Raw genomic sequence first — 24,833 nt, 5'->3', positions numbered from 1 at the left:
AGGATGCTGCTGGGAAAATAGTGCCCCCGCCTGGCTGCAATTGTACGTGGGACAATTCACAGCGTCAGGTGTAGTGAAGGACGTATAATGTTCGTGTATGCTAATAATATACATATAATATATAATATTATATGGGTCCAATTGTGCATTATAGGATTTTGGGGATTGTTGACAAGTTTTGAAATTTTTGTACAAATACGCCAAATATTGGAAGTCTGGCAACGCCTTATTGGGACCCGAGGTGGTCTACAAAGGTGCCTGATTGAAAAGAACAACACCGAAACAGAAACGGACACAAAACAGGTACATTTTCAACGCTGAAAATAACTCCATGATAAAAAATCATGTCATACTTCGTAAAAATGTATCCCAACTAAAAAGAATCAAGAAAGTAACTCAATTACGAACAGAAAAAGAACGGAGGAGCTGTTTTGTAGCCATGACAAGTGCCAATTACCTCAGTAGGGATGACGATCTGACATTCATATCACTTTAACCAAAATGATCACGGTTATTATTATCGCGTTATTGTTGATTGTGCTAAAAAAGTACTGGTTGTATTTTAAAATAAAGTAGCCTAAGTAAATAAATAGACACACACTGTATTTACCTTGGCAGAAGAAACTTCGATATTGTTCTGGCTTCTTAAGAAACACATACTTTTTAATGGACAAAGACTAAGACTAAGACGTGCTAGCTTCCTTCTCCAGGAAATCAGCAGTGTTTCCCCTCCGTGAGTTTATGTAAGTGCAATTATCAATCACGGTTTTACGATCATTTTTTATTTGAAACGGTAACGCTAACCATCAGGAGTTTTGCCATGGTTTATCATTAATACCGGTAATTGTTACATGCCTACCTGTAGTCATACTTGCCAACCTTGAGACCTCCGAATTCGGGAGATGGGGGTGTGTGTTGAGGTGGCGGGGGGGTGTATATATTTTCAAGTACCGTATTTTCCGAACTATAAGGCGCACCTTCAATGAATGGCCTATTTTAAAACTTTGTTCATATATAAGGCGCGCCTTCAATGAATGGCCTATTTTAAAACTTTGTTCATATATAAGGCGCACCGCATTATAAGGCGCATAGAATAGACGCTACAGTAGAGGCTGGGGTTCCGTTATGCATCCGTTAGATGGAGCTGCGCTAAAGGGAATGTCAGCAAAACAAATAGTGAGTGTACTGACACTTCTACTTGCTGCTCTCTGTTCAACAACCCACTGTTCGAGGTTGTCCTCCAACTGGAGCCATCTCGCTTTGTTCCCTCGGAAACTCTGTTTCTTCTTCTTTACTTGGCGCAGGTCATCATGTTGCTTCCTCCACTTCCGCACCATTGATTCGTTAATGTTATATTCTCTCGCTGCTGCTCTATTCCCGTGTTCTACTGCGTGACTGATCGCCTTGAGTTTAAACTCTGCGTCGTACGTGTGTCTCTTAATAGGAGCCACTTTTGGGTCTTTACATAAAGTTTAGGTCTCGCAACTACGGGACTTAATTTTCCCCCGTAGAAGAAGAAGTTCTTCTTCTACGGGGGAAAATTAAGTCGGCGGCCGCTTACCGCAGAAGAAGAAGTTCTTGCACTAGTTCTTCTTCTACGGTAAGCGGCCGCCGACTTCATTTTTACAACCGTAGAAGGGAGAAAATGAAGTCGGCGTAGTTACCGTAGTTGCGAGACCTGTTGTGGCTCAATAATGGTCCATATATAAGACACACCGAATTATAAGGCGCACTGTCAGCTTTTGAGGAAATTAGAGGTTTTTAGGTGCGCCTTATAGTGCGTAAAATATGGTATTTCTTACAGAGGTGGGTAGAGTAGCAGAAATTGTACTCAAGTAAGAGTACTGTTACTTTAGAGATTTATTACTCAAGTAAAAGTAAGGAGTAGTCACCCTAATATTTACTTGAGTAAAAGTAAAAAGTATGTTGTGAAAAAACTACTCAAGTACTGAGTAACTGATGAGTAACCTGTTCGTTTAATGATGACGGCAACAAATAATGCACTAAAACATAAAAATAGCAAAGAGCAAATTCAGAGCCAGGAATATCTCTTAAGCAACTAAAACAATAATATATATTAAATAATAATACATTAACATTAAAAAAATAAGGCAAATTGAGCCACAATAACTTAACAGCACCATAGGCTCAGTAGGCAGAGATTACAAAAGAAAATAAAAAGTTAACCCTTACGCAAATCATAAACTGATAGGTGTGGGCTGCACCTGGGAACACACTGATTGGTGTTTCTATACATGCGTGTGTGTGTGTGTGTGTGTGTGTGTGTGTGTGTGTGTGTGTGTGTGTGTGTGTGTGTGTGTGTGTGTGTGTGTGTGTGTGTGTGTGTGTGTGTGTGTGTGTGTGTGTGTGTGTGTGTGTGTGTGTGTGTCTATGAGGCTGTAGTGCATTAATAAATGTCCCCACACGATGTACATTTGACAGTGATTCATAGCAGGGAAGCTAACATCAGCCTACGGTGACAGCCAAAATATCTACTAAGGTTACTTACTGCGATGTGCTTCCTCAAATTTGACGTTGAGTTCATGTAAGCTTAAGCTTGTTAATCATGTGACCGCCTGGCTCTGTTTGATTGGTGAAACGGAGTCAAACGTCACCAGTGACTGTATTTGATTGGTGAAACGCAGGCATGCGATAGATCCTACTTTGAAGGTCTGTCTGCAGAACCAAAACAAACAAAGTGTGCATTAACAGATCGATAAAAACCAGTACCGAGCTGAATGTAGATAAATGGAGTGGAGTAAAAGTAGCGTTTCTTCTCTATAAATATACTCAAGTAAAAGTATGTTGTATTAAAACTACTCTTAGAAGTACAATTTATCCCAAAAGTTACTCAAGTAGATGTAATGGAGTAAATGTAGCGCGTTACTACCCACCTCTGATTTATTTTATATATATATATATATATATATATATATATATATATATATATATATATATATATATATATATAATCCGTTCATGAATGAGTATATCCGTTCGGCCACCGTGTTCAATGGAGAAGTCTGATCTACAAAATTTGCAGGCAGCATAACCTTTCCCCTTCGAGCTGTCCTGGATTAACTGAAATTATTTTTTCCAATCATTTTGAAACTTGCAAGCGTACTTCTTCTTCTTACTCGTCGTCGCCATGTCTCTTCTTTGTTCTTCTGCTTCGTCTCTGTTATGTTTTTGGACATTACTACTTGCCGTAGTTTTGAAGCAATGCATGATGGGAATCCGGATGTTGTGTGTCAGTGTAATAACGTGCCGGCTGGAATAGACACATGCTGAGAAATATAGCTCTGTGCCTGCCTACTTTATGGGTTATAGATAAACCGATGGACAAGGGAGACATATATAATAGTCTCCTTTTCAAGTGAGAGAGGACGCTAAAGGCAGTGCCTTTAAGGCACGCCTCCAATATTGTTGTCCGGGTGGAAATCGGGAGAAATTCGGGAGAATGGTTGCCCCGGGAGATTTTTTTGGGAGGGGCACTAAAATTCGGGAGTCTCCTGGGAAAATCGGGAGGGTTGGCAAGTATGCCTGTAGTATTTAGGAAACATGGCGGCCACAAAATGGTAAAGGTCAGATGCAGGAGGCAGCCATATTTTCCTAACCGCACAGTTACATTATCCATCCATCCATTTTCTACCGCTTATTCCCTTTGGGGTCGCGGGGGGCGCTGGAGCCTATCTCAGCTACAATCGGGCGGAAGGCGGGGTACACCCTGGACAAGTCGCCACCTCATCACAGGGCCAACACAGATAGACAGACAACATTCACACTCACATCCACACACTAGGGCCAATTTAGTGTTGCCAATCAACTTATCCCCAGGTGCATGTCTTTGGAAGTGGGAGGAAGCCGGAGTACCCGGAGGGAACCCACGCAGTCACGGGGAGAACATGCAAACTCCACACAGAAAGATCCCGAGCCCGGGATTGAACCCAAGACTACTCAGGACCTTCGTATTGTGAGGCAGATGCACCAGTTACATTATATGTTAATTAATATTGATTTAATTCCTGCAACGACGAATACGTCAAAGTCAATGTTTAGAGTGTTTACAAGGTTTTGGTAATGAATGGTGATTTTGATTAGAAACTGATAAAACACAGTAGTAACAGTTGTGCTTCAGCCATCCACCTTTTGTCTGATGCAGAATTAAACACACCTGGCATGAAAAAGCTGCATTTAGATGATGATGAATCATCATTTTTATGGATTCAGCTGCTTCCAGGTGATAGTGAGTGAAAAGTTGTGATTCTTCTGGTAATTACTGATGCGATGCAAGGCTTCCCATCCTCATTGCGCAGGTTTCTCTTATAATGAGCCCCCTTGGGCTGATTTCTGGTCGGTATCGATGAACTGTTTCGCTCGCAATTACCTCTCGCTGTTGTCCTCATAAAAGCAGTTCCGGGTCAGCATTGACTGGGCCGTGAGAGCGACCACGACAGCCATTCCTCTTGACCAATTACCGTGTCTCAGTGTTGTAACGTAACGTAGTCGGGGTACAGGAGGCACGATTAATGTGTTGTATCCTAATTATGCATTTCTGATGCTCAACGTGCGTTGAAGTCGGACAGCTGTGAGGGGCTTCCATCCAATTACCATTCATCAGTGTCTGCAGGGGACTCTCCGGGGATCCCCTGCATGTCTCCACTCTGGCTTGACCAGGGATTAGTGGTGCTTTCAAAGCATCTGATATGCTTCTGTTGAATCCATTCTCTTACAATGGACATATAGCACTGGTGAAGATGCTTAGGTGCCTGCGACTCTTGGCTGAGCATTCTGGGGATTACTACAGCTAGAAAGCACAGTGGAGTACTGTGTAATCACTTCAACCATAACACATATGTGATGGATATAGCCCTGCTCTAACCCAGCTGAACATTAGTACATAATGAAAGTCATCTATGATAGTTATACCAAGTCAATTTGCATTACATTAGCGCCAACTGAAGTTATGTCACTTAGAGCAGGTTGGGAAACCCTCATATTTTCCAGAAAAAACACTTAATAAAGACTTAAAGGGGAACTGCAGGTATTTTGCCTATCATTCACAATCCTTATGTAAGACAAGAACCCATGTTTTATGAATTCTAACTCCTAAATAAACGTTAGCAAAAGTCAGCTAACAATGCAGCCTATATAGTCGCTCTATTCCGCCTATACAGCGCTCTAAAAAACATAATTGTTTTGTATACATGCTGTAACTATGTAATGCTGTAACATTCATAACATGTAATATTTATGTATTTTGACTATTTTAAGCATACGGCGGCGTATTAATTTTACAGACGCACCACAACATTCACTTAAACCGGGGGTCAGCAACCCGCGGCTCTAGAGTGGCTCCATGGAGCTTTTTCAAAAATGTATGAAAATGGAAAAAGATGAAGTCAAAGATATATTTTTGTTTCAATATGGTTTCTGTGGGAGGACAAACATGACACACATCTTCCTAATTGTTAGAAATCCCACTGTTTGTATAAAACATGCTTCACTGATGAGTATTTGGCAAGTTCTGTTTTGTCCTACTAATTTCGCGGTTCTTGAACTAACCATAGTTTGTTTACATGTACAACTTTCTCCGATGATGCCACAGAAAGACATATTTTATTCCACTCCTTCGTCTTATTTTGTCCACCAAACTTTTTATGCTCTGCGAGAATGCACAAATGTGAGCTTTGTTGATGGTGTTGACTTGTTGAAGTGCTAAACAGTTATATTTGGTCACTGCATGCCTGCAAGTTAATCGATTATATCTTCCTTTTTAGATAAAGAATTAATCATAATGCTCACTAAGGATTTTAAAATCTTTGGGTCTAAGTTGGCTGTCAAAGTTGACCAACTTCTCGGTTTGTGTCCACAACCTTTTACTATCCAGGTGAGAGGCATGGTTTATAGCAGGGGTGCTCATTACGTCGATCGCGATCTACTGGTCGATCTCGGAGGGTGTGTCAGTCGATCAGCCAGGCATTAAAAAAATAGTCCTAAAAATGAGCGATCATAAATCTTCACTATGACGTCACTTTTGTCACTTGATTGACATTCACGGCACCCGAGGGTCTTCTGAGATGACGCTGGCTGCTGCCAGCCCATTAAAATTACCGACTGGAAGGCGAGAAACACTTTATTTCAACAGACTCTGGCGCCGTACCTGTCGTCAAAAATCCAAAGACACAGTTGCACAATAAAAGCTCTGCTTCATCCTGCCTGCGCTACCAAAATAAGAGTCTCAGAAAGCTGGCGTGCACAAGCTAGCAAGCTACGGAGTTTGCCGACAATGTATTTCTTGTAAAGTGTATACAAAGGAGTACGGAAGCTGGACAAATAAGATGCCAAAAACCAACCACTTTCATGTGGTATTGGACAGAAAGGAGGACTTTTTTTCTCCTCCATTCGAAAATGCGGACGTTATCATCACCACTGTCTGATTCCAATCAATGCAAGTCATCAAAATCAGGTAATACTAAGGCTGCAGCTAACGATTATTTTTCTATCGATTAATCTATAGATTATTTTTTCGATTAATCGGTTAATCTATAGATTATTTTTTTCGATTAATCTATAGATTATTTTTCCTTTTACCGATTATTTTTTTTATTTAAAATGAAGATGAAAAAATAAATGTAGGCCAGTTTTTTCAAAAGGCATGGCTTTTATTTACAAAAAAAAAAGTATGGCCACTCAGTCAACATTGACAACAACATGACAAAATATTCTGTAACAATGTAAACATTTAACAAAATTAAAAGTAGCTTATTTGCTTTTAATGTGCAAATATAAAAGTAAACATCCAGTGCAAATCTTAATATTCTGCAATAGTATAAGCATTTCAAAAGTAAAAGTATTGCTTATTTTGCTTTAAAATGTGCAAAAATAAAGATAAACATCCAATTCAAAAAAGTGCAAAACGGAAATATTCTGTAACAACAGTGTAAACATTTCAACAAAAGTAAAAGTATTGCTTATTTGCTAAAATGTGCAAAAATAAAGATAAACATCCAATACAAAAAAGTGCAAAACGAAATATTCTGTAACAACAGTGTAAACATTTCAACAAAAGTAAAACTTTTGCTTATTTTGCTTAATAACACAACAATGATAGTATGATTAAAGTGAAAGTTAATTGTTCGTTTGTACATAGTATACGTAATTGTTAATGTTGTAAAAGGTATTTGCACAACTAATTAACGTTAGCGTTAAAGAGGAGCGCGTCTTTGTAAACACTGAACAGGCACGCCAAACGCTCCTCTCAGAGCGAAACGGTGCTTTAGTTTATGAATTTACAACGCAGACACAAATGACACATTCATGTTTTTGTGTAATGATGACAACGTATACTCACGCGGACGATTGACTAGTTGATGGTGATGGCAAGAACGCTGCCGTTGTGCTGCTATGATAGGCCATTTCCGCTCGACACAGTGTGCATACAACAACATTATTAGCAGAGGTGGGTAGAGTAGCCAGAAATTGTACTCAAGTAAGAGTACTGTTACTTTACAGATTTATTACTCAAGTAAAAGTAAGGAGTAGTCACCCAAATATTTACTTGAGTAAAAGTAAAAAGTATGTTGTGAAAAAACTACTCAAGTACTGAGTAACATACACACACATATCATATATATATATATATATATATATATATATATATATATATATATACACACACACACACACACACACACACACACACACACACACACACACACACACATATATATATATATATATATATATATATATATATATATATATATATATATATATATATACATATATATATATACATACATTGATATATACAGTATATAATTTATATTTATTTATTTTGCCGTTTTTGTTTACATGATAAAAGTGTTTTAATAATTATACATGCATGTTTAACATATAGATTCCTTTCTTTCATGAAGACAAGAATATAAGTTGGTGTATTACCTGATTCTGATGACTTGCATTGACTGTAAACAGACAGTAGTGATGATAGCGTCCACATTTTCAAATGGAGGAGAAAAAAAGTTCCTCCTTTCTAATACCACATGAAAGTGGTTGTTATTTGGCATCTTATTTGTCCACCTTCCATATTCGTTTTTATACCCTTTACAAGAAATACATTGGCGGCAAACTCCGTAGCTTGCTAGCTTGTTTGCGCTGGCTTTCGGAGACTCTTATTTTGAAAGCGCAGGCGCGATGGAGCGGGACTTTTATTATGAAGACAGGAACTGTGCAGTCAGTCTTTACGGTTGAAATAAAAAAAGGGTCTTTTTTCCTTCACACTTTTGATTGATTGATTGGAACTTTTATTAGTAGATTGCACAGTACAGTGCATATTCCGTACAATTGACCACTAACACCCGAAGTTAGCTCGGAGCCAGTCAGGTCATGTGAGCCCTGGCTCTGTTTGATTGGTCCAACGTCACCAGTGACTGCATCTGATTGGTGGAACGAAGTGAAACGTCACCAGTAAGGCAGGCACTATGAAGGTCTGTCTGACAGACCAAAACAAACAAAGCGTGCATTAACAGATCGATAAAAAATTAGTAGCGAGTAGCGAGCTGAATGTAGATAAAAGTAGCGGAGTAAAAGTAGCGTTTCTTCTTAGGCCGTTTATTGAAATACTCCCACACTTTTGGCGTGCTTTTTTCCCCTCGCTCGCATCGTCTGCTTTGCGCTCCGCCATGACGGTAGTGTGACGTAAATATGCGACGCGTCGACGAACAAAAACGTACTCGAGTATTTACGTAACCGATGACGTCGACTACGTCGACGCGTCGTTTCAGCCCTAGAATACACCAACTTATATTCTTGTCTTCATGAAAGAAAGGCATCTATATGTGTTAAACATGCTTGTATTATCTTTAACCACCTTTAACTTGTTAACAATATTAACTATATGTGTTAAACATGCTTGTATTATCTTTAACCACCTTTAACTTGTTAACAATATTAACTATATGTATTAAACATACTTGTATTATCATTAAACACCTTTAATGTATTAACAATATTAACTATATGTGTTAAACATGCTTGCATTATCATTAAACACCTTTAACTTGTTAACAAAAACATATATGTCATAAATAAGTAAATATAAAATATATATATGAATGAGGTAGATCCCCACGACTTGATCAATTGAAAAGTAGCTCGCCTGCAGAAAAAGTGTGAGCACCCCTGGTTTATAGTCTCAAATTAACTTTTGCCAGCTCACAGGCGATGCAGCAGCTCAATATGTCAATATAGCAGCGTTAGCTAGTCAATGACTTCAAAAGAGGTCATCAGCGTTAGTGCTTATAATAACAATATTGCTAATACTTGGTTAATATTCAGGTCACAACATGTAAATGAAGTGTTGTTGGCGGTTTTTAGATGTTTATTTAGAGGGCTTTGCGGGCGGAATAGAGGACTGCCATTAGTTGTATTGTTAGCCACCTCAAACTGGCTGTATTTTACAAGTAAGAATGCATAAAGAAAGAAAACATGTTGTTGTCTTACATAAGGATTGTGAATGATAGGTAAAATTCCCCTCGAAAGTGTGAAGTCTACACTGACATATGCAACAATTGGTAAAAAAACAAAACAAAACATGGCCAGCACTGTTGTCACTGTTGAGTATTTTCAACAACTATAGCGACTATTGCTAGCATTGGTTATGTCTTTTTTTTTTAAATCTTGCAAATCATTTTGGTAAATGTTGACATTGTTTATTTTGACATTTAAAGTGTAATACTTTATGATTTACAGCTACACATATGTTTTGTTGTTTGTATTTTAGTGTGTTGTGCTAGCTCGCTAAAGGCAGCTAGCTGTCAGCTAACGTGTGGCACAAAATGTGAGACTAATTTGTCAAAAAATTAGACTATTTGCTACTCAAATTGTACAGTAATAGACCATGGCCATGATTATTTCATTTGTAGGCCTTTTTTACAACATCAACAAGATGGGAGTCACTGTTATGGTACAGGACTGTCTCAGAAAATTTGAATATTGTGATAAAGTCCTTTTATTTTCTGTAATGCAACTAAAAACATGAAAATGTCATACATTCTGGATTCATTACACATCAACTGAAATATTGCAAGCCTTTTATTATTTTAATATTGCTGATTATGGCGTACAGCTTAAGAAAACTCAAAAATCATATCTCAAAAAAATTAAAATATTTCCTCAGACCAAGTAAAAAAAAAAAGATTTATAACAGCAAAACAAAATAAAACATTTTGGTTTTGAGAAAATGCCGACACATTGATTATGATGCGCTTTGTCACCGACCTATAACTTCTTAGCGTATATACGTAAGGTTGATTTTAGTCCTTTTGTAACTTTAAAAAGTTTGGACACCCGTAACGTAGCTGAACAACTAGCAAATGTTTTGCAACAAATGCTAGCCTGGCTAACAAAAATCACCCAAAAGCTCTTTTAACAACTTAATATTTATTAACCCTATAATAATTGTGTACTGAAACACTTGTTGCTGTCTACCTTTTATCTTAGCTAAGCTAAACTGGGTCAAATCTAAATGTGCAGCACAATTTGAAGCATCCATATTTTTTCTGTTGATCAGAGCAGATAGTGGGCTCATAGAAAGACAATTGTGTAAACCAGTGTCATTTATTGAGGGCACCCTAACAAGCAAGTAATAATATTTCTGTTTTCTCTCTGCTCGTGTAACCAGGATGGCTACACGAGCTGGCTAAGCGCCTGGAGTCGCCGTACTTCGCCATCGGAAACGCAAACAGCACCGCCAGCGGCCCTTCCATCCGCAGCATTTACGTGGCCTCGCTTTACTTCACCCTCAGCAGCCTCACCAGTGTGGGCTTCGGAAACGTGTCGGCCAACACCGACACTGAGAAGATCTTTTCCATTTGCGTCATGCTCATAGGAGGTACGCACAAAGCAATGATGATGGCTGTACATGAATTGTCATAAATAACACTGAATATTGGACAACCACAAGTTTCTCCATCACATGCATTAGCAAAAGTAAACCAGTTCAAATTGGTTAGTGACTCTCCCTCAGCGTGTCGATAAAAACAAGCCCTTTTATTGTTTTTGTTGAAACGTGTTTTTAACCTGCGATATTAGTAGATGACGAATCCGAGTAGAGGAAACTGCACAATCATACGCTTTATTTAATTTATAATTTTGCAGGCACATTATTCAAGCAGATCTAATTGGGTTGGTCTAATCCAGTTTCAACCTGCATGTTGGACTACATTTGGCTTTTAGGGGTGAAGAGAGGTAACGGTTGCGCGGGTTTTCCCCTGTGAGTATTTCACCCTTTTTCCTGCTGAATGCTAAATTTACCTTGCCGCCTGGAGGCTGCTTCAGCAGCACACACCTGAACGTACACACACTACTCGCTGCTTCACTATGGACAATCATCCATTGGAGACATTCAGCAGTTTTCATTAGTAATTTGTTCCAAAAGGTCTGACGGATACTGAATGGTACAAAAGTCTGTTACCCCTTTAAACAGGGGTGTCAAACTCGTTTTCATTGAGGGCCGCATTGTATTATAGACTGCCCTCCGAGGGCCGCTTGTTACAGCGAATATGTTGTATCTGAATGTAGATGTATAATCGCCTCATATTCAGTACCGTACTTTCCTGGCTATAGAGCGCACCGGCATTTAAGCCGCACCTATCAAATTTTAGAAGAAATAAATATTTTAGGGCTAGGGCTCTCAAATGATTAAAATATTGAATCGCGATTAATCGAATTTTGTTCACTCAAAATGAATCGCGATAATCACAGAAAGAGATCATTTTTCATCAATAAGTGTACCCGAGACAGATAATTTTAGAAGTTTTTAATACCATAACTGGCCATATAATTTGCTGTAATGAAACGTTTTTAAACATAATGCTTTTTGAAACAGCTCAACACGTTTTTAAAGAGAATAAAACAATACCCGCAGTGCGCTGGTGTCTTGCCAGATTTTCTATTTTGTAGGAATACAAAATTTGTATTTCTGATTTAGGAGCACTTTCATTTAGAGGAGAGGAGCTACAATTCTATGTTTGGATAACACAAAATGTGGATTGTTACGATCATGCTTTGATTGTCACAGATGTTAGGGGATATTTTTTCCACATGAATAAATGTTTCTGATATTCTGTACTTTACATGTTGTACAAGCTAGTAGTAGTATTTTATTTTGGAAAGGTTAAAAACAAAGCATAAGAAAAAAATAATGAAAAAAGGAAACAATAATTTTGTGTGTCAAAATTGAAAGAACACGTACATTTAGCAATATAAATCAAGTGCTTTATTGACACACATTTTTTTGCGAAAATGATGTGGTGGGCCACACCTTCAAAATAACAGCATGCCAATCTTACTGGCATGCGATTAAAAAGGCCAGTACATATGCGGGCCTTGAGTTTGACACCTGTGATTTTAAAAGCTGTCATTTTTTACCTGTCGGAACCAGAAATGTGTAGATATGGTCGTGTGGTGGGTTTGTGGGTGTGTATTCACACAAAGTGTCAAATGACATTAGAGGCGGGCACTATAAAAGAGGAGTTGTTACCTGCATTTGGTGTGGCCAGAGGAGAAAGTTGAGCACAGTAACCATCATTTTTGTTGACCTTTTTTAGACGCTATATTGCAGCATTTATAGGAGACTTTGGACACTTCCACTACACGCTGACAGTTTCTTTTTGTACATTCTGCTACTTCATTAAATCATTGCATCCCACAACTGCGCTTACTGGCGAAACAGGAAGCGCATCTAAACCCAGTACTAAACCCAGCGTTTTACTTCTATCTTTTCAAAATAAAAGACCTAAAGAAATTTCCATCACTTACCTCTTGTTCTTGCACTGCATACCCCCAGCGCTGATGCATGCCTTGGTCTTCGGCAATGTAACAGCCATAATCCAGAGAATGTACTCCCGCTGGTCCCAGTACCACACCAGGACCAAAGACCTGAAGGATTTTATCCGTGTCCATCACCTGCCGCACAGCCTGAAGCAGCGAATGTTGGAGTATTTTCAGACAACCTGGTCAGTCAACAACGGCATCGACTGTAATGAGGTACAAACAACAAAGAGGTATATCTGTAGGAGGCCAAAAGGGCGCGTTGTGGCATTGCATAAAACATAAAAAGGCTCCATTTTGACATTTTTCAGGTCGTCTTGCAGTATAATTGTGCGTGTATGTGTGTGTATATATGTGTGTGTGTGTGTGTGTGTATGTGTATGTATATATATATATATATATATATATATATATATATATATATATATATATATATATATATATATATATATATATATATATATATATATATATATATATATACATGTGTGTGTGTGTGTATATATATATATATGTATATATATATATATATATATACATGTGTGTGTGTGTGTGTATATATATATATATATGTATATATATATATATATATATATACATGTGTGTGTGTGTGTATATATATATATATATGTATATATATATATATATACACATGTATATGTATGTATGTATGTATGTGTATATATATATGTATATATACATATATATATATATATATATATATATATATATATATATATATATACACACACACACATGTATGTACAGTCGTGGTCAAAAGTTTATATATATATATATATATATATATAAGTATAATTGTGTGGGTGTATAATTATATATATATATATATATATACATACACATATATATACATGTGTATGTATGTATACATATATATATATATATATATATATATACACATATACAGGACTGTCTCAGAAAATTTGAATATTGTGATAAAGTTCTTTATTTTCTGTAATTAAAAAAACAAAAATGTCATACATTCTGGATTCATTACACATCAACTGAAATATTGCAAGCCTTTTATTATTTTAATATTGCTGATTATGGCATACAGCTTAAGAAAACTCAAAAATCCTATCTCAAAAAATGTGAATATTTCCTCTTGGAGGGAAAATTCTACCAGATGCTTGCCAGAAGCTTGTGGATGGCTACCAAAAGTGCCTTATTGCAGTGAAACTTGCCAAGGGACATGTAACCAAATATTAACATTGCTGTATGTATACTTTTGACCCAGCAGATTTGGTCACATTTTCAGTAGAACCATAATAAATTCATAAAAGAACCAAACTTCACGAATGTTTTTTGTGACCAACAAGTATGTGCTCCAATCACTATATCACAAAAAAATAAGAATTGTAGAAATTATAGGAAACTCAAGACAGCCACGACATTATGTTCTTCACAAGTGTATGTAAACTTTTGATCGCGACTGTATATATAGATAGATAGATAGATATATATATATATATATATATATATATATATATATATATATATATATATATATATATATATATATATATATATATATATATAGATATAACATTATGTATAATTATATATAATGGTACAGGCCAATTATGCAAATTTGACAATTACATCATCCCCCCAAGCAACCCACCACCACCACAAATTCATTGCATTCCTGTGGGAAACACTAAATGTATTATTTTTCACTGCAACCTGCCAGTTATATTTTATTTCACTGATACTAAAACATTTTTTTTGAATATTACATGTGTTATTGATTTTGGTTTGAAAAATGTCAAACCAAATGGTTATCTTCTATTTGTGCCAATATGAGTCATATTCTTGGTATAACGCCATGTTGGTGGTTTTTGTCTGTGTTCTATTGTCACATAATAAACGGTCAAGTATACTAGTTTTCAGCTGCAGGAAGCAATTAGTGGGAATATGCTATTAATGTAGACTTAATAAAACACAAGACATTGAAATTGGCGGAACATTTAGTGTAAACGCAGCAGCCTTGGCGAGGTAACTAGTTGTGGTGTCATGAAGGAGGCATGCAGGACGATGGGTACAGTACAGGCATCGCAGCTCTTGGCTCCAGGCTATGAATGGCAAGAGAATGTGTGAGACGGCTGTCACATGCTGATGAATCCCAGACAGATGAATTAAAGATGAGCCTCTTGATTACAGTCGGCCGAGCTTTGATGGCTCATTGATCAGCCTTATGGGCGAGCCCAGCTCACCATATTTGGTGCTGTCACCGAGACAGGCCGGTGATATGTTCTACATTCTCAAAAACCATTTGAGATTGGAGCATTTGAATTGTGTTTGAGTGCTTTTAAGTTAGCAGCAGTGCTCTATATAAGCTTTCTTTATTCTGTACACAATTTAGACAAAATCAATAACAACAACAATAATAGATTTGTTTCATATTTTGTATTATACTGTTTTAGAAGTGGTTTTAGAATTCAAACAAATAATAGTTAAATTTGGCCGTTTTGTTTTTATTTACACATGTCTTGATTTCAGCAAAAATCACATTTTTGTGCATCAAATATGCTTTTGCAAAGTAACAAAATTATAAATACACCCATAACAACGTAAAAACTGTAGGATTCATATTATCATTAACTTTTTTACTACAAAAAGGCTTGAACATGAGAGCAATTATTCCTTTTTAAATATTATTTAGAAATGTAACACTGTATTACAAAATTATTAACAAATTATTAGAATATTGTTAAATGTATTATTCAAATAAATACAATTATTTTGATGCTATTTTTAGTTCTATCCACTTATTTCCACTTTTTGTTAACCATTCAATATTTCCAATGCAGTTGTGATTGTGGGATTTTTATTTATTATTTGTGTAATTTAAAAAATAGTCATTAATTAAAATTGTAATTAAATACATACATGTGTTATTAAATGTGTCATTATTTAATGTGAAATTATATTTAACTATTTAATTGTTTACAATATTAAGATCATGATTTAGTTATTTCACAAAGGTATTATTAAATTATTTTTTTTGTTTCCTGAAGCTATGTGGCAGCTTCATAAATGTATTTTATCCGTCAAACTCCCCCATCAAAGTCAGGGGGCGGGGCTGACACAAATCTAGTCCAATTGCTTTGTTCGGAAGCCTGGAACTCTTGTGAGTTTTTCAAAACATGGCGGCTAAGGAGGATTTACTAGTACTCTTTCTACTTTAAAAGTTTTAAAGTTTGCAGAATATGTGGAAGCAGGACCTGCTGACCTAGAGCAGGTTGCAGTTAAAGTAGAGGAATTTATTGAAGTTGACAGAGTTATTTCCGCACTTTCAGACCAAGATATCGACCAGTACTCCTCAGCTTCTCTAGATCAGTGGTTCTCAACCTTTTTTCAGTGATGTACCCCCTGTGAATTTTTTTTTAATTCAAGTACCCCCTGTAGCATTTTTGGTTGAAAAAAAGAGATAAAGAAGTAAGTCATCAGTTTCTGATTTATTAAATTGTATAACAAAATATTGCTCATTTGTAGTGGTCTTTCTTGAACTATTTGGAAAAAAAAAGATAGGTTTTTATTTATATTTATAAAGGATTTTTGAATTGTTGCTATTTTTAGAATATTTAGAAAAAATCTCACGTACCCCTTGGCATACCTTCAAGTACCCCCAGGGGTACGCGTACCCCCATTTGAGAACCACTGCTCCAGATCAAAGGGTTCCACAGACCAATCAGGTGTTAGGATCCGCCTACTCACTTTGAGGCTGACTTTAACAGATAAAATAAATAAATAATTAAATTGTGAATTAATTAAATGAATAAATACTGAAGTTAATAATTAATCAATTAGTACAAGCATAATATTCATAATTAATCATCTTTAATACTCCTTTTCGGACATGTTGTAATGAGAAATTAAAATATGCGTAATATATGATGTAGTATATAGTAATTGTATACATGTTGGAAATAAAAACTTAACTCAAACTCAATAACTAATTAATAGTACGATTGATAAATACAATGTTATATTAAATTTACTTTAGACACTTAATAACACATTGATTTGTTTAATTCCAATTTTGATTAATTAAGGACACATTTAAGTAATTAAAGATGTATTTATTTATTTTTTTGAGCCTCCATATTAGTGGAGAACTTTTGGACAGCCCTGTTATAAATAAGGGATGAGGAAATACTGGAGTTGCTTCATAATGCATTTCACTACCACCTTTTGAGGTACAAAGTCGTATTACAAGATGAAGACTGAGTAGCCTCAAAATTTAAGATGGAGCCCAAATGTAATCACAGAGTTTTAAGTGTCACCTTCACGTGGTCTTCACCAGCTGCTGAAGGACTTCCCAGATGAGCTGCGCTCGGACATCACCATGCACTTGAACAAGGAGATCCTGGAGCTGTCTCTCTTCGCCTCAGCCAGCCGGGGTTGCCTGAGATCACTGTCGCTGCACATCAAGACGACCTTCTGCGCTCCTGGAGAGTACCTCCTCCGAGAGGGCGACGCTCTGCAGGCCATCTTCTTCGTGTGCTCTGGGAGCATGGAGGTCCTGAAGGACGGCATGGTTTTGGCCATACTTGGTAAGATAACAAAAATACCTTGATGTGTGTACAGTGAACCAGGGGAGTCCAAACTTTTTGACTAGGGGGGCCGCATTTGACTAAAAAAATTAGGCTGGGGGCCGAAAGTCGTCTGCATGAAAAATGACTATATATATATATATATATATATATATATATATATATATATATATATATATATATATATATATATATATATATATATATATTAGGGATGTCCCGATCCAGGTTTTTGCACTTCCGATCCGATACCGATATTGTTTTTGCATTTCCGATCCGATACCGATACTGACCGATACCGATACTGACCGATACTGGCCTATCCGAGCATGTATTAAAGTTTAAAGTTATTTAGCCTACTTAGTTGTCAGAATCATGTTGAAAAATGTTTTAGTACTCTTGATAACAACTAGCCAGCTGAATTAGGGGAGTTTGAATAATACACAATGGTTGGTAACAAGAAACTGACCTGTTTATTCAAGGATAAACACAAAATAGACAAAATTATACATGACAAACAGAAATGGCATCATTGCACTAGGGCTGGGCGATATGGCCTTTTTTTAATATTGCGATATTTTAAGGCCATATTGCGATACACAATATATATCTCGATATTTTGCCTTAGCCTTGAATGAACACTTGATGCATATAATCACAGCAGTATGATGATTCCGTGTTTTGATTGATTGAGACTTTTATTAGTAGGTTGCACAGTGAAGTACATATTCCGTACAATTGACCACTAAATGGTAACACCCGAATAAGTTTTTAAACTTGTTTAAGACGGGGTCCACTTAAATTGATTCATGATACAGATATATACTATCAGATATATACTATCATCATAATACAGTCATCACACAAGATAATCACATTGAATTATTTACATTATTTATAATCCAGGGTGTGGAGGGGGGCGCCTGATGTAAGTGTCAAAAAGACAGCCAAAAGAATTTGATATGAGAATAAATCTAAAGTTAAAATATAGGGTACAAATGCAAAATGTTCTTTCAAGGCTTGCATGTCTACATTAAAACATTCTTCTTCATACTGCATTAATATATGCTACTTTTAAACTTTCATGCAGAGAAGGAAATCACAACTAAAAAAATCACTAATTTTTTCATACGGTGTTGATGTGGAAATGTTTGCCATTTTGATGGTGTGGAGTCTGGACGTGTGGCACCGAATGGAGATAAGCGTCTCGACAGACGTGACAATATTTGAACAATGATGACGAAAACTGTTGTCTCTGTCGTGTCCGTGTGTCGAAAATTGTTATGCGGTTATTTTTTTATTTGACTTTGTGCGTGGCATAGATTTGCCGTGCGCAGAGGACGCTTGAGCAGGCGCGCACCTTAGCGGCTGCGCTAGCATCACAGCTAGCGTTAGCCATGCTGCTACCTCTCTGCTGGGAGAGGACGTATACGTATATGACGTGACAGTATGTGACGTGTGTAAGAAGGTGCGCTCGCTGTCTGTGAGAGGGAGACACAGGAAAGAGTGAGAAGAGCCTGTCGTGTAATGCCAGCAGCTAAAGGCAACTGCGTGAGAATTGTGGATGTGTTGAAGGTGTGCTGGAAAATGCGGAACGGAAATTACGGAGCAGCAGAAAAGTGGAATGTATTATTTAAATAGGTGCGTTGGAAAACACGGACCGGAGTTTTTTTTTAAACTGGATCTGGATCGGCATTTTCCCATGCCTTGCCGATACGCAATTTTTGGCAAATATCGGCAGCCGATCCGATCCAAATATAGGATCGGGACATCCCTAATATATATATATACATATGTATTACAAATACATATATATACATTTGTGTATGTACCGTATTTTTCGGACTATAAGTCGCTCCGGAGTATACGTCGCACCGGCCGAAAATGCACAATAAAGAAGGAAAAAAACATACAGGTATATAAGTCGCACTGGAGTATAAGTCGCATTTTGGGGGGAAATTTATTTGATTAAATCCAACACCAAGAATAGACAATTTGAAAGGCAATTTAAAATAAAGAATAGTGAACAACAGGCTGAATAAGTGTACGCCATATGACGCACAAATAACCAACTGAGAACGTTGTTAACGCTGTTAACGCAACACATCATGGCAAGAGTCATTCAAATAACTATAACATATAGAACATGCTATACGTTTACCAAACAATCTGTCACTCCCAATCGCTAAATCCGATGAAATCTTCCACCCCGGTGTCGCCTCTGGTATGTCCTTTCTTTCTGCTGCTCGATTGCCGTTCTCTGCTGCATATTTCACTACGTCCAGCTTGTAATCTGCAGTATATGATTTCCTTTTCGGTGCCATTTTAGTTCAGTCCTTCTCAGTTTTTATAAGTTACCGCCAATGTTGATGTGATCCATTTTAATAGCTACGGCAGTAGCATATAGCAGTTAGCATCCTATGACCCACAATGCACTTCTGCCATGACCCTCCCCCGCCGAATTCTTATTTGTTGACGTGTGAGTGACGATTGCTGACGTGTGTATGACGATTTCTGCCATTTGCTTCGCCTCTTACGCGAATGAGATAAATAATATTATTTGATATTTTACAGTAATATGTTAAAAATTTCACACAAGTCGCTCCAGAGTATATGTCGCACCCACGGCCAAACTATGAAAAAAACTGTGATTTATAATCCGAAAAATACGGTATAGACATTTTTGTATGTATGTATGAATGTATATGTGTATGTACAAAGATGTGTATGTATGTATATATGTGTGTGTATGTATTTGTGTGTATATATGTATGTGTATACATGTGTTTATGTGTATACAGTATATGTATATGTGTGTGTATGTATATGTGTGTATGTATATGTGTGTGTGTGTGTGTGTGTGTGTGTGTGTGTGTGTGTGTGTGTGTGTATGTGTATATATATATATATATATATATATATATATATATATATATATATATATATATATGTGTGTATATATGTATATGTATTTGATATACCCTATACATATGTGTGCATATTATAATCATATAATGGATGTATAATCATTATTTGAATTGAATAATTAGAGTAGAATAGAATAATAAGAGTATGTGAAAGTTCAACTCCTTTTTACCTTCGTGATGGCCTCCTAAAAGTTTTGTAATCAGAAATATCAAGCAGCTAAAATGCACCAAACCTAGATAGATGTGGAGAGTTTTTTTTGCATTTTTTCCATCATGCCTTGTAATGAATGTTTTTATACTATCCATATATACGTACATAATAACCACAAAGTTCAGTGTGCAGGTTGTGTTATGTGTGACCGTGTTTGTTGACTTTTTGTGCTGGTTTAATTTTTTTGGTCCACCATGACTAGGGAAGGTTGTTTGGTTTGGGTCATATATATGTATATTCTGTGCTGTGGCCTCGAGAAAGATGAGTCATTTACGTTGTCCACAAGGTAGTGACGAATTAGCATCTATCAGACCGCCAGATATTTAAATTTAATATGTAAACTCCCTGCCCGGCCAGATTGGTTGTTGAACTCGTGCAGTGACGCGGGCCAAATTGAAGTCACCGGCGGGCCGCAATCGTCCCACGGGCTGTAGTTTGGACGCCTCTGCACAATTACAGTCGGCTGTTGCTTAGGTAAATAAACGTCCTAGCTATAATTACAGCAGGTTTTTATTGTGATGCAATTTCTTTTTGATAATAGAAAAGCACAGTATCAAATGACCGGGCTCCTCATTAATGAGCTGCTTAAAATGCAACTCTGCTAAAATGAAGGTGTTTGTACGTACAAAAAAGTTATTATGATGACTGTAAAATGTTTTTAATGAGTGGAAAAGTCAATAGGATGCATTAATAGATGAAAACTTGGTTGCGCTAAGTAAGACTCAAAAAGTTATTTGTTAAGAAACAAAGCGTACAGTATTAATAAGTCTATGAATGTTGTCATTCATCCAGTCATTGTCATCTCAGGGCATTCTATCGATGGCAACTGGACTGTTTGGTTTGTCTTGGAAGACGTTTCATCCAAGTAGGCCTCATCAGTTCGTGATCCTAAACTTAGATTGGTCAGATCTAGTCTGAGTCCTAGTATTTATAAGAAATGTTTCAATTCACAGAACTCATCTGAAACACGTAGATTCCCGTGATGTGTACAAAAATCTGCTGCAAGAAAAAAATCAAATTAATACGTGTGACGTGTGCAGGAAGAGGCAGAGAAGGTCGAGGAAAACACAAAAATAATTCAAGCGAAGAGCAGCGGTAATGGAGGTCGGATCTTGTCTTGTTAATGTTGACATTTTAGTGCCGCCTCGTCAAGACTGACCCACGTTTGTGGCCATGCCCTGCCCACATCTTACGGCATAGGCTCAAATGTTTCAAATTAATGATATGAATTTAGGCTCATTTGTTTAAAGTTCCTGTGAGGAGTTTGTCAAAGTATGACCGTAGGGATGGGCGATACGGTCTCAAATCTATATTGCGATATTTATTGCAGCCTCCTGCGATAACCATGCATATATTTTGTATGTAAATGATAATAAAACCATTTTAAAAAGGGTTACAAAGGCTCCTAATTTCGGTGCTGACATAAGCGGTAACATATTTTGTCATTTCTGGTTGCATTATTTTGTCAAAACTCTACCTGCTAATTTATCTGATTACTTTCTGTTGTAACATGTTTCTATCGACACTTCTGTTCAAATGTAATAAGCACTTATTCCTCTGGTGTTTGGATACTTGACATTAGTTTTGGGTATGAATCCAATACCAAGTTTTCAAAGTATTCATCATACTGATGCTGATACTTTAAAATGTTCAAAATCAATAGGTAACATTTTTGGATCACAATTATAATTAGACAAAAACACAGGATGGCGGTGTAACAAAATCAGTTAAATATCGAAATCATTTTCTAATATTGGCTCTGAGTTTAATACTTTGGATGTTTGCCCTCAAAGCCTTCCTGTGTTGAGGGACTTATTTGCTGAGTTTGTAAACAAGTACAAAAAAAACTAAATATTTTTATATGATAAAAAATATCGATATAACCACTATAGTATCCACCATATCCTAATGCTTCACTTCCCCCTACTATCCTTATTGTCGAGACTGTATCGATCCGCCCAGCTTTGTTTACATTCTCGAGCTCTAGCTTAGCAGTTAGCGCTTAGCATAGGGGGTTTTGTGTGGCATGTTTAGCTATTCTTTGTCCTCCAGTGATAATGTTACTTGTAAGTAACGTAGTTTTTGCCGCTGTGGAGGCGAGGATTGCTGACCTAAAAGTGGCTTTGCACTGTGGAGGGACGTTAGCGGCAAGCTGGGATGTTACATTGCATTGAGGACATGTTCATTTCGCTCGTCGCTGTCAAATCCGCAAAACACAGCTAGAATGTGCCATCGACATGCATTGTCACCATATAACGATAGTGTGCAACCTTATAGGACTTGATTTTGGACCACAAAGGCTGACATTTACATGGCGGACTTCCTGTTTGTTTGCCAACACGGGTTCTTAAAACTTTTTTGTGCGTCCTGTCGTCATTCACTTCCCCAGCAAATTTAGTGGAGATCAGTGAAACTGGTGGCAGGGGGGCGCTACTGAGTTAGTTTTAAATGGGAGCAGTGAGACGTCTCAAAGCGAAATGGATGAAGGGAAACATAATTTAATGTCAACAGAGGAGGAAAACATTAGCTGACACTCCATTAATATAAATAACAGCGGTTATTGTCTTATGTTGTGACTTCCAGGTGGCATAAAACATGTTCATGGTGACAAAGGCTTGCATATTATGAAGAGCTGGTGTGTGTGTGTAGCATTAGACTCAGGAAGAATTGATGAACATGTCAACATTAATATTGCATTTTATGTCATTATTTATCATGAAGAGAAATGCTGATTTATGTGCTCTTTCTTGCTTTGTGACAGCTACCAAAGAGAACATTATTTACCTCTTGGAAATTAATTGTCTATGTCTTCCTCTGAGCAGGTAAAGGGGATCTGATCGGAGCGAACCTGTCCTTAGACGACCGAGTGATAAAAACCAACGCGGACGTGAAAGCTCTCACCTACTGTGACCTGCAGTGTATTCATCTGAAGGGTCTTTACGAGGTGCTGGACCTTTACCCGGAGTACTCGCACCACTTTGTCCAGGACATCCAGCAAGATCTCACATACAACCTGAGGGAGGGACAAGAGACACACGTGAGTCCGACTCCTCAACCATAGTTTTTTTATCCAGTAAAAATGTGTTATGTAGTGTTGTTGTTTTATCGGCAAGGAGCTATGTGACATCTCTCAGCCAATCAGTGAGAACCGCTAGTGGTAATAATAAAAAAATATATATATTAAAAAAAAAACTAAAAAATAGGACTGTGAATCTTTGGGCACTACACGATTTGATTCGATTCTTGGGGTAATGATTTGATTCAGAATCGATTCTCGATTCAAAATCTATAGTTTTTTTTTAATGAATTAACTACATTCCTCTATAAAATAGATAAACAGCTCTAATAAATGTCTGTCTACTTAAAATAAAACTGCTTTTGTTTAAGGAAATTGAATAAAGTCAAATACAAATAAGGCAAGAAGAGAAGTATCCCACACTAAATGTGTACAGTAGATATGATCATCTACATCTGGGGTGTCAAAGTCAAAGCCTGCGGGCCAGATCCGGACCGCAAATTAATTATCTATGGCCCCCGGGATGATATTTGATTAGTATTAGAACCGGCCCGCAGGCCACAGCCACCTGCTGCTGTTTTGCACACACCAATCTCCATCAGTGTTGGCGCTAGGAATTTTCAAAATGGGGTCTCAGGGACCCCATCAAGTCATAAAAATGGGGTCCCACAGTAAATTTTTGGGGTCCCACTTTTTTGTAACCGTTTTGAAAATAAATGATAAATGTATGCATTATCCTGTTATAACTCACATTCTATATTGTGTTTTAGAAAAAGGTAGTCATAAACGTTACTAAATTCATTTTAAAAAATTATTCAAAAGAAAATACATTTTTATGCCTATGTAAATTTATTCAGTTATAAACATTAATTCACTTTCTTCTTTCCTTCATAGATCTAAACTTTATCGCTGCCGTAATTTTTTTCTATATTTTTATTGTAATATTTTCAGAATGTGTTTGTTCTATTTTTGGCCAAAGTAAGACAAAGAAAACAATCTGAAGTTGTCTTTATTTTTTTTTGTTTTAATGCCATGATTTTAATAGTCTGGCCCATGTGTGCACAGATTTTCCTCCATGAGTTAAAATGAGTTTGACACCCCTGATCTACATCAACATTATGATTTGTCTGAGTGGCTGGACAGGACAGATTAAATCGATTTTTTATATCGATTAAAAATCGCGATTAATTCAAAAATCGATTTGTTTTGACACCCCGACTAAAAAATAAAGGTAAATTTGCACGCCATACTGAAACCAATGG

General features: G+C 36.9%; 1 protein-coding gene across 1 annotated transcript in view; it reads left to right on the top strand.

The window, feature by feature from the left end:
- The window catches only part of kcnh8 (potassium voltage-gated channel, subfamily H (eag-related), member 8), a 154,871-nt gene that overhangs the window by 97,803 nt on the left and 32,235 nt on the right, over positions 1-24,833 (top strand). The window contains exons 8-11 of the mRNA XM_061982496.2: positions 10,688-10,897; positions 12,854-13,053; positions 17,168-17,417; positions 23,378-23,592. Coding sequence (XP_061838480.2) covers positions 10,688-10,897; positions 12,854-13,053; positions 17,168-17,417; positions 23,378-23,592 — 875 coding nt within the window. The remainder of the gene's footprint in view (positions 1-10,687; positions 10,898-12,853; positions 13,054-17,167; positions 17,418-23,377; positions 23,593-24,833) is intronic.

The sequence above is a fragment of the Nerophis lumbriciformis genome, linkage group LG21 (assembly GCF_033978685.3).
Source record: "Nerophis lumbriciformis linkage group LG21, RoL_Nlum_v2.1, whole genome shotgun sequence".
Taxonomy (NCBI): Eukaryota; Metazoa; Chordata; class Actinopteri; order Syngnathiformes; family Syngnathidae; genus Nerophis; species Nerophis lumbriciformis.
Note: the sequence above shows the minus strand (reverse complement) of the source record. Positions and strands in the feature narration are given on the sequence as shown.